We start from the raw sequence: 12,252 nt of genomic DNA on the forward strand, positions 1-12,252 counted from the left end.
GTGCAACTCACAGGGAAACTCTTCCACGGCGCTTGTTTAAGGGGGAAATGCGATTGGACAAGGCTATGCTGAAAATCTGGTTTCTTGTAAAGTGCCAATGATGGATGTTTAAGGATGTTATGGGATTATTGTGCGGTGTTTATATGGAATAATAAGGTTGCAGCATGGAATCTCTTGGAGAAAACAGGCTCAGCACTTGAACTCCAGCCCATAGAGAGGGCAACCTGGGATTCACTCTCATTATCCTTTTAAAGCTATACAAGTGAACTGGAACTGTGACAAGTGAACAGAATAAACCATGCATTTGGGCAGAGGGCTGCTGTTTTTCCTGCTTTTAAACAGTGTGACCATGAGTTTCTCTCTATCAACCTGCACCACGGTGGACATCGACCACATTAAGAAGAAGAGGGTGGAGGCCATTCGGGGTCAGATCCTCAGCAAACTGAGGCTGACCAGCCCGCCACAGACCCTGGGCCCTAGTCAGGTGCCCTATCAAGTGCTGGCCCTGTATAACAGCACTAGGGAACTGCTGGAGGAGTTTGGCCGAGACCGGCATCAGAGCTGCGGACAGGACAACACCGAGACCGAATACTACGCTAAAGAAATACACAAGTTCAACATGATCCAGGGCTCCCCTGAAAACAGTAAGTTACCGTATAGGTGCACGGTCTGGCACTGGAGACAGGGGTATTCATAGACTAACAGATTCAAAAGTAATGGCCAATAACAGTTATCTCTAGAGAGCAAGGTGACTGATGAAACATTGCATTTCTGAACACCCATTTATCCTACAAAACCTTTTCTCACAGTTCACCAAGAAATACTTGAATTGCAGTCAAAATTTGAATGTACTTTAACTAGGGGTGTAACGATACCCTCATATCACGATACTGAATTCACGATAGGATACATTTAACAAAAAATGTAGCCTACTGTTAATTAAATGTTAAATTTGGTATTAAATTGGTGGAAATGGATATTCTTGGACTTGGTGCTGGAAACCCAAAGCACAGGACAATAGAGACACCAGAATAACAATATTCATGATTCCGAAGCTGAAAATACAGAATTATTTTACACCATTATGCTTGATCTGTCACTGACTATAAATTTTAAATAATGTAGGCCACTTTTTACTGGTATTATAACACATTTGGCATTATCAGGACCCACAAATATCCCCCATTGCATTATTATACATTATATTCAACATTATTAATGTAGTACTGACACTAAAAATGTTCATTTTGGGTGAAGTATACACAATACATATGGTCACTATCCACCATACATATTGATGCATTTTTGCATTGCGATATATTGTTACACTCCTAACTTGAACCGATCTGTAATGTGATTCTGTTGGTTAATGTTATTAAAGTGTTACAGGTGATAATAGCGCCGCTCGGCTCACGTTACACCAATGCACTAATCACTTTTCAGGCCGTTTAAATCTGTCCTGGTAATAGATGGACCAAGTTGACATCTGAAAACGATTTCACACGGTTTGTCTGGTCTGTTCGTTCACCGGAGGGTCAGTGCAAAAGGATCTCCAACAATTTTCCATGTGTCTCTGGGTCCTGTCCAAGTCGAGACGGGCCCCAGATTATCTGAGGACACAGTTGGGTGAATGTCTTCCTAGTTTAGCACTAGATTGTGAAGCTGTTGAAAGATAAGACGAGAGTGCGAGAGGTGATTCTGGAAAAGTGGTGAACCAGACCTGTTTTACTCTTTGTCTGAAAGCATGTGCTAGTAGAAGTTGCTACAGTATACAGTCAAACCAAAGACACCTTCAACATTTCTCACATTATCTCAGTTTATTGCTTTAGAAAATGGTGATAAATATGAGCAGAACTCAGTTCTCAGATCAGTGGATATTTGACTGGTTTTGTCCGTCCTTCTGTTAAACTCTCACACATGAATTATGTTGAATATCTGTCAGCTGTTCAATTTAACTACACAATTAGATAATACCAGTTTAGCTCAACCAGTGACCAAGCAATGCTTCATGTTGTTCAGTCTGTGTGTGAAAAGAGCATTAGCAATCACAGCAAACACATGATCAGCTCAAAGTGGAGGAATCATTTTTAGTCCCAAATGTTACTGGTAGTCACTGTATGAAGAATATTTGGGTATAATATGTCACAGTTTACTTTATTTTGCTCTCCTCACTTACATACATGACCTGTCCTGCACCCACTTGTAAAAAAAAAATAGATACAAAATTATATCTGGTGTCTGAATAATTTTTGGTTTGACTATCACCCTTGAAATGCAAAGATCCTTTGGGGAACCCTCTGGAAAACATCTAAAGGTTAAATTAACTTCAATATATATTTCAAGTGCTTCAAGGCCTTCCCTTTTGGTGTTACACTCTTAAATATAAAAGTTCTAAAAGGGTAGCGATGCCATTGAAGAACCATTTTTTTTTAGTCAACACTAGTTTAATTTTTTTTAAAACATTTTAATAATCTAAAGAACCTGTTTTTTCCACTATAAATAACTTTTTATGTTTGGAAAGTGATGTTAAAGGTTCTTCATGAAACCATTGATGCCAATAAAGAACATTTATTCACGAGGGTTTACTGGAGGAACCGCTAACTGATGTTCTCGTGGAACTTTTGGGTTCCATTTGGAATGTTCAGGTTCCATTTGGAATGTGCAGGTTCCATTTGGAATGTTCGGGTTCCATTTGGAATGTTCAGGTTCCATTTGGAATTTTCAGGTTCCATTTGGAATGTTCGGGTTCCATTTGGAATGTTCAGGTTCCATTTGGAATTTTCGGGTTCCATTTGGAATGTTCATCTGAGAACGGCTGGTTCTGAAGAGGTTCTGCCAGTGTGGTGATCTGAAGTCTGAACTGTGACTCAAATATTTAACGAAAAAAACCCAGTTGACGAGCACAGTTTTCTTTTAAGTGTTGATGTAGTTAGAATCTGTTGAAGAGCTCGTCCCTTTTTGTTATTAGTTGGTGTCACAGCAGTGAACGCTGCTTGCTGTTGGTAGTTGCTGGACGTTCTCATTCTAGAGAGCGTCTGATTGGACTAAAGATGACATGTGCCTGTAAGTGCAAGATGAGTCACCAAATATTTGTTTCTCAGAAAAGAAAGTCTTATTTCCGTGAACTGAATTGCAATGCTTTAAGAAACAGGTACATATCAGAAAGTCATAAAAACTCAATAAAAATGAGTAATGTCAACAGAGCAGAAACGAGTAAAATGATCTTGTTTTTACAAAGTTAGTGCAACATCTTTTACAGTGCACATTAGTTTAGTCCACTTTTAGGACTATAAAGACACATTCAAAAGCTACAGACATGGAAACTAAAAAACTAAAACCATACAAAAACATTTTCATTACTTGAAATAAAATAAACATTAACTGAAAAATATTTCAGCTAGTTGGCAAGGAAACATTTCAATTTTTATTTAGTTTAACTTGACGTACCAAAATACTAAAACTACTGATTCATTTTTTTTTTTTTTTAAATGACTAAACCTTTAATGAAAAATAAAATGAAAACAGATTAAACAAAAACCAATTCAAAAATATGAATAAAAACTATAAAAGGATCTCAGTGATCCCATTTGTCTGTAAGCAGTTTCGTTGATATGAATCATATAAATGTATATTTACGTGCCTCATATTGAAGGAATATCCCCCCACTGCTCTATGGGCTGTTATTGTTAAATACGGTCCCAGCGGAGACTCGTCCCGCAGAACAAACACACGAATTCTAGCACTCATGCGGGAAAGAACTGGATCGGCAGAGGGATTTCTTCCCTTTCCATCCTGCAGTTTTCAGAGTCATAAGCGCAGTCTGAGAGAATGTGGTGGGTCGAGTAATGTATATTCACGTTCCATTCACATCAGCTAATCTAATGTCTTTTCATGCACGCCGCGTCCGGGGCCAGTGGGTTCATGTGTTGTGCTTTCTTATCGCCTCTGTGTGTATTTGCATCCAAAAATGACTGAATGACATCACTGGAAAGCATTTTTGCCATTCCAGACCTGTTTGTCCATTAACCAAGAGTAAGATTAAGACGTGCACCTGCGTCCCAGCCTCTTTTCCACCGATTGGCAACTTGCAAAACTTCCCAGAAAGGCTGTGTGTGGAGGGAGGAACACCCAGCCAGCAGATGGTGAGTCTCTGGGACTGGGCTATAACACTATCTGGCTGTTGGAAATCACGGCTGTGTGTGCCAGAGAGCGATGGACGGCGATCAGAGATTCAGAAAGCGCCACTTCTGCTGATATGTTTAATAGTAAGAAGGTGATGTCATTTCCAAGCAAAACAGAGATCACATTCGCTGGCCAAAACACACAAACGCGCGCACTTTTTTCCATCTCTGATTCGCCGGTCACGTGAGCGCTCGAGTCAGGCTTTTTCTGCATTATCTCATCTCGTTGCTGCGTCTCAATTCGCCTACTTGTACTACTTCTTAAAAGTATGTACTCTTTTTGTGAAGAAAAAGTACGTTTGAGTGTGTAGCAGAAGAGTAGACAAGCTTTGGGACACTATCACGTCTTTAAAGGGATACTCCACTTTTTTGGGAAATAGGCTCATTTTACAACTCCCCCAGAGTTAAACTGTTGAGTTTTACCGTTTTTGAATCCATTCAGCCGATCTCCGGTTCTGGCGGTACCACTTTTAGCATAGCTTAGCATACATCATTGAAGTGGACAAGACCTTTAGCATTTCTAAAAAAAAAAAAATGACCAAAGAGTTTCGATATTTTTCCTATTTAAAACTTGACTCTTCTGTAGTTACATCGTGCACTATGGCCCCTTTCACACCGCAAGTCCTAATGCTCAATTCTGTTTTTTTGCTCAGATCCGATTTTTTGATTGGCTGTTCACATTACCTTTTAAAATGTGACCTATTTCTGATTGCAATGTTTGAGGTTTCAAACTAACCGGCATGCGCAAAAGAACAATAACAATGACATCAGACGCACCACGCGGTTGCACTAAAGTTCGGGAGGTTATGGGGGAAGTAAGCATATTCGCATTTATTTCATAATGTTTGTGTAATGGAAACTTTTGCGGGTTTATAGTTGCAAATTCACTACAGAGATCTGTGTGGATGCGTAGACGAAGCCAGGATGGTGGGAATATGACGTGAATAGTTTCACTGAGACGCTGTTCTCCTGTGTCCCCGTTCTTCCATTTCGTGTGCAATTTTTTCAAAAACGGAGCGGTTACGGTAGGTCCTTCTAGCTTGAATTGAAGTATCTCCCCATATACTACTTAGATCTAACACCTCACTCTCATTGACTCACTTCATCGCTGTTCTCCATATCTAGTCAAGTTTTTAATGTTAGGCTACTGTCTGTGTCTGTTGTGTCTAGGGCTTCGCCGGCGCATAATTGTGACAAATGTCGACGTAGATTGACGTAAAAGTCGCATCAAATCCGCCTTGATTGTTCACACTGGGGCCGCATTGAAAAAAATCAGATCTGGGCTAGATTTGAGTGTTCACATTACCTCTGAAGAAATCTGACCTGGTCACTTGACCCCAAAAAAATCAGATTTGGGCCACTTTTGCCTGCAGTGTGAACCTAAGACCGACGGAAAATGTAAAGTTGCGATTTTCTAGGCTGATATGGCTGGGAACTATACTCTCATTCCTGCGTAATAATCAAGAAACTTTACTGCCGTACCATGAGTGCAGCAGGCGTAATGATATGACGCAGCGCCTGAAAATAGTTCCGTTGTGTTGACGGACGGTAGCCTATTTTCAGGCGCTGCGTCATATCATTACGCCTGCTGCTCTCATGGTCCGGCAGTGAAGTTTCTTGATTATTAAATATCGAAACTCTTTGGTAATTTTTTTTTTTAGAAATGCTAATGGTCTTGTCCACTTCAATGATGTATGCTACGCTATGCTAAAAGTGGTACCGCCAGAACCGGAGATCGGCTGACTGAATTCAAAAACGGTAAAACTCAACAGTTTAACTCTGGGGTGCGCTCGTGGTGCGTCTGATGTCATTGTTATTGTTCTTTTGCGCATGCCGGTTAGTTTGAAACCTCAAACATTGCAATCAGAAATAGGTCACATTTTAAAAGGTAATGTGAACAGCCAATCAAAAAAATCGGATCTGAGCAAAAAATCAGAATTGAGCATTAGGACTTGCGGTGTGAAAGGGGCCATAGTGCACGATGTAACTACAGAAGAGTCAAGTTTTAAATAGGAAAAATATCGAAACTCTTTGGTCATTTTTTTTTTTTTAGAAATGCTAATGGTCTTGTCCACTTCACTGATGTATGCTAAGCTATGCTAAAAGTGGTACCGCCAGAACCGGAGATCGGCTGAATGGATTCAAAAACGGTAAAACTCAACAGTTTAACTCTGGGGGAGTTGTAAAATTAGCCTATTTCCAAAAAAAGTGGAGTATCCCTTTAACGGTTGCTCTGTCGCATCATATCACAGTAAACTGGCCTGTCAATCATCCTGTCACCGTAAACTGGCCTGTCAATCATCCTGTCACAGTAAACTGGCCTGTCAATCATCTTGTCACAGTAAACTGGCCTGTCAATCATCCTGTCACCGTAAACTGGCCTGTCAATCATCCTGTCACCGTAAACTGGCCTGTCAATCATCCTGTCACCGTAAACTGGCCTGTCAATCATCCTGTCACAGTAAACTGGCCTGTCAATCATCTTGTCACAGTTAAAATCCTCCACATTTAATCTAATTTAATTGGCTACTGTATCAGACAGAAATGCAGAAGCACTTTGCAGGGTCTTTCATGCGGAGACTCCTCATATCGATGCATAATGATGCATTTAAAAGTTAATGGCTGAACGGATCTTTATAAAAGTCCACTTTATTACAGATTAGATATAACACGGATAACATCATATTTTTGTTATCAGGTTAAACTTTGACTAGTCACTCAAACCTTTATCTAAACCCCGGTTGCGCATATCCACCATGTTTTGTAGTTTTTTAACACTTTTTACTCGTGTTTGTTGTTCCTCTTCCAAAGCGCAGTGGATTGTGGGTAATATTAGCCTTTATAGTGAGCATACGGGAATAGTAGACCATCCTCTCTTCAACATACCATGCTTTAGCACACACTTATTTTAGTCTCACACACTGTTCAGGACGGATAGCATGAACGTTGGGATGCAGGTCTGTCATTTGTTTGAGGGATTCCACATCCGCCGCGTGAATAAGACCCTGGAGATAACCGACCGGAGGAGTCTCTTAACACACGGGTCACGGCCTGTTGCGCTCCGCTCTCGATAACTGCACCCGGGATGTTCACCGCATGACCTCCGCTCACTGCACACTCGCCGTCTGGACGCAGAACAAAGGCTCACAGGACCTGAAGGAAAGCGCACTGATTTGCATTCAATCTGGTGATGTCTGGGAATGATTTAACCCCTACAGTTCTGCACTAGGGGAACTTTTAGACACTTGACATTTCATCAAAATATGCTTTCTGGATTAGATATATCAACTTTCAAATGAGTGTGTGTGTGTGTTTGAGTGGGAGAGAGAAAGAGATAAGTGCTTTTCCATAATAACTAATACATGCATAATACATAAACTTACATTTGTGGCCAAAAAACGAGAAATAATTGGTCGTTTTTATCCTATTGTTTAATATATTTATTTGTTTGCTGTTGAACAGTGAGGGGAACTTTTGACCTCTTGACATGTCTTTAAAATATGCTTTAGTTATATCATCAACTTTCACATGGATTTGGGTATAATGTGATTGTAATGAATAAACCTAGGCCTTCATTACAACACAGTTTATTAACTCGTAATATTAACCAGTCTGCTAATGGTACCTAATAAAGCTCCGCTCTCTGACCGTGATATAATCACATGTCTGGTCTTCAGACTGGCGTAGAGTGACGAGTTTTTATAGTCCCACCCGTAAGTTCGCATCACACTTTGCGTTCTCGAGCGCCGAACACTGCTGTTGTGTGAATGAACGGCCAGAAGACATTAAGGGTTTTCTGTTAGAACAGTGTCGTGTTAGCGGCCCCTAAGTTAAAGGGATTAGTTCACTTTAAAAAAAACTTTTGCTGATAATTTACTCACCCCCATGTCATCCAAGATGTTCATGTCTTTCTTTCTTCAGTCGAAAAGAAATTAAGGTTTTTGATGAAAACATTCCAGGATTTTTCTCCATATAATGCACTTTGCTGGGCACCAAACGGTCCAAGGTCCAAAAGACAGTTTCAGTGCAAACTGCAAACTGTTCAAAGGGCTTTAAACGACTCCAGACGATGAATAAGGGTCTTATCAAGCAAAACGATCGCTCATTTAAAAAATAAAAAACGATCGCTCATTTAAAAAATAAATAAACGATCGCTCATTTAAAAAATAAATAACAAAGTTTAAGTTTTATAAGCTCAAATGCTCGCCTTGCTCTGTTCTGTGATGCACGTTCGTGACTCTCCTGTTCGAACTCGTTCATCAAAATGAACGAATCTTTTTCCGAGTCAATTCGTTCATTTCGTTCGTTAAATGAACCAAATGACTCGAAAAAAGATTCGTTCATTTTGATGAACGAGTTCGAACAGGAGAGTCACACAGAACAGAGCAAGGCGAGCATTTGAGCTTATAAAACTTAAACTTTGTTATTTCTTTTTTAAATGAGCGATCGTTTCGCTTGATAAGACCATTATTCATCGTCTGGAATCGTTTAAAGCCCTTTGAACAGTTTGCAGTTTGCACTGAAACTGTCTTTTGGACCTTGAACCGTTTGGTGCCCAGCAAAGTGGATTATATGGAGAAAAATCCTGGAATGTTTTCATCAAAAACATTAATTTCTTTTCGACTGAAGAAAGAAAGACATGGACATCTTGGATGACATGGGGGTGAGTAAATTATCAGCAAAAGTTTTTTTTTAAAGTGAACTAATCCTTTAATAACTAATGATCTTTGAATCCAGTGAATCAATCAAAACTAACTTTAGCTGGACAATAACTTTATTCCAGAGCTGCTGTAAAGCCTAAACAATCTCTGTTACTGTAATCTCCTGTTATCACTGTAAAGCTGCTTTGAAACAGTCTGTGTTGTTAAAAGCGCTGTATAAATGAAGCTGACTTGACTTCATTTCCTCTGACATTCATCAGCGCTGCCGTGATTACATCCAAGGCTTTCTCAGGAACTCTGGATCATGTCACCTGGCCGGAGAGGAGTCAAGCCGACGAGAGCACCTCAAACATGACACTTACCTGGCCTGAGACGTGCTAATAATCTGCTGAAGTAATGATAGACTGCAACAGGGTTATTATTGTTAACTAAAATGAAAACTATTGTCCAGTTTTGGAAAACCTAGAGGTGTTTGTTGTCACTCTATTGACCCATATCTGACTCAAAACTGATCCTTTGCAACAATCCCTGTATATCCGTTCATGGAACAAATGAGCTACACACTCGAGCCTTGGCGAAATCAGCCATAATGTGAAATCCACCTACAACATTGCAGTAGGAAAAATGAGATCATCTAGAAGGAAACCAAAAGAGTTGATTAGAATTTCAAATCTCCGAGCGGGGCTTTCCATCTTCAAGAGGAGAGCGGCTCGAGAAGCGTGCGGAGAGACACACAGGCACGTGTAGATACAGAATAGCTGCCATTTGCATTAATTAGCATATATATATATAATAAGCATATATTGGCAACTTATTATTATTTTTTTACAGTCTGAGACTGGACGCACTAGCTCTGCACAACATTGGAATATCTCATAAAACATTTGCAAATAAAACATCGTTTCTTCCCATGTGAGATGAGAACAAATCGAAACTTCCTGGGAAAAATGCGAGTTGCATCTTACAGACACGCTGAAGCTCGTGCCGCCACTGGCTAGCCATTTTTTTATTTTACTCGCCAGACTTTTTAAAGGGTAACTAAACCCCTGGTCAGAGCCTGACTCCACCCACTGGCAATATTTGAAAAATGCTGGAAAAATGGGCGGAGATAGAGGGGATGAACGGATACTCTATCCTGATCGTTTTCAATACTCGCATTTCCAACTCCTGACTCGCTACTCGCTATATATGGTTTTTATACTGCTATGGGCGTGGTAGCTCGTACCAAGGGCGTGGTAAGCTGAAACCTGCTTACGTCAGCTCTCACCGCTACCGTCACGAACTACCGCAAACATCCAATAGGAAAATTCAACTGCAGTAGCCACCGTTCAACCTGAAGAGGGCAGCACTCAGACGTTTTTTCACCATATATTGTAGAATTAAAACACTTTATACCCAAATGTCAAAAAAGGTACTCGAATCAATGAACAGCACTAATAAAGCCCCAGTCTTAAGCCCCGTTCACACTACACGCGACCAAGCGACGCGATACCATTCATTTCAATAGTGAGCGGGCGACTTCCGGCGACACGCGCGACAGCGACCGTTGGCGACTAGATGGGGCGTGTCTGGCAACGCGACAAAGTTGAGAAATTTTTAACTTTATGCAAATGAAGAGCGATTTTCGCGAGCGACAACCAATAGGAGTGGAGCGCACGTGATCCTTCTCCTCAGCCCCTGGGCCTGCAGTGATAGCGGCAAGAAAGCTGATTCGCTGTCTTTTGGATGTCACACTAGTCAACCAGTAGTGGGGAACGCCCACTAGCGACCTCATCGCCAGCAACTGGCGACTTGCAGTGAAAAAGTCGCGTGTAGTGTGAACGGGGCTTTACAGATCATTAACTAAAAAAAGTTGGTTTAGTGTTTAGTTACCCTTTAAATGTAATCCAAGAACAATGCAAAAAAAATAAAAAATCTATATAAACATAATATCAATATAAAGTATACAATTTAAGCACTGTTAAAGTCAAATAAACAGTCTGTAATAAAATAAGAACAAAGCAATAGCACAAATAAACACAATAAAACAAAGATGCTAATTAAATAAACAGTGTTACAGTTTGATTTAACAGTAGATGGAGAATAGCAGAATAGGTACAGAAACTGAATAAAGTAATCAAATGTAAAATAACATTGATTAAATATAGATTAATCCTTATTAAAGATGCACAAGTTATTTAGTCAAGAGCAGTGAGTCTGTTGTTTGATTAACACTGACACACAGGCAGCGTGAGGAATATTAGGCTGCTGTCACTTTAAGAGCGCACGCACGGATCCAATACACAGATCCAAGACACGCCTTTACTCTCTCCACCGCTGATGGCCACTGCACGCGCCTTTACTCTCTCCACCGCTGATGGCCACTGCAGACGCCTTTACTCTCTCCACCGCTGATGGCCACTGCACACGCCTTTACTCTCTCCACCGCTGATGGCCACTGCAGACGCCTTTACTCTCTCCACCGCTGATGGCCACTGCACACGCCTTTACTCTCTCCACCGCTGATGGCCACTGCACACGCCTTTACTCTCTCCACCGCTGATGGCCACTGCACACGCCTTTACTCTCTCCACCGCTGATGGCCACTGCAGACGCCTTTACTCTCTCCACCGCTGATGGCCACTGCACACGCCTTTACTCTCTCCACCGCTGATGGCCACTGCAGACGCCTTTACTCTCTCCACCGCTGATGGCCACTGCACACGCCTTTACTCTCTCCACCGCTGATGGCCACTGCACACGCCTTTACTCTCTCCACCGCTGATGGCCACTGCACACGCCTTTACTCTCTCCACCGCTGATGGCCACTGCACACGCCTTTACTCTCTCCACCGCTGATGGCCACTGCACACGCCTTTACTCTCTCCACCGCTGATGGCCACTGCAGACGCCTTTACTCTCTCCACCGCTGATGGCCACTGCAGACGCCTTTACTCTCTCCACCGCTGATGGCCACTGCACACGCCTTTACTCTCTCCACCGCTGATGGCCACTGCACTCGCCTTTACTCTCTCCACCGCTGATGGCCACTGCAGACGCCTTTACTCTCTCCACCGCTGATGGCCACTGCAGACGCCTTTACTCTCTCCACCGCTGATGGCCACTGCACACGCCTTTACTCTCTCCACCGCTGATGGCCACTGCAGACGCCTTTACTCTCTCCACCGCTGATGGCCACTGCACACGCCTTTACTCTCTCCACCGCTGATGGCCACTGCAGACGCCTTTACTCTCTCCACCGCTGATGGCCACTGCACACGCCTTTACTCTCTCCACCGCTGATGGCCACTGCAGACGCCTTTACTCTCTCCACCGCTGATGGCCACTGCACACGCCTTTACTCTCTCCACCGCTGATGGCCACTGCAGACGCCTTTACTCTCTCCACCGCTGATGGCCACTGCACACGCC

The 12,252-nt window shown here is 42.0% G+C and overlaps 1 protein-coding gene across 1 annotated transcript in view; it reads left to right on the forward strand.

The window, feature by feature from the left end:
* tgfb3 (transforming growth factor, beta 3) overlaps nucleotides 1-12,252 on the forward strand; it is a 47,345-nt gene continuing 35,093 nt past the window's right edge. The window contains exon 1 of the mRNA XM_056242804.1: nucleotides 1-644. Coding sequence (XP_056098779.1) covers nucleotides 299-644 — 346 coding nt within the window. The 5' untranslated portion in view covers nucleotides 1-298. The remainder of the gene's footprint in view (nucleotides 645-12,252) is intronic.

The sequence above is a fragment of the Rhinichthys klamathensis genome, unplaced genomic scaffold, assembly GCF_029890125.1.
Source record: "Rhinichthys klamathensis goyatoka isolate OS25496 unplaced genomic scaffold, OSU_Roscu_1.1 h1tg000754l_1, whole genome shotgun sequence".
Taxonomy (NCBI): Eukaryota; Metazoa; Chordata; class Actinopteri; order Cypriniformes; family Leuciscidae; genus Rhinichthys; species Rhinichthys klamathensis.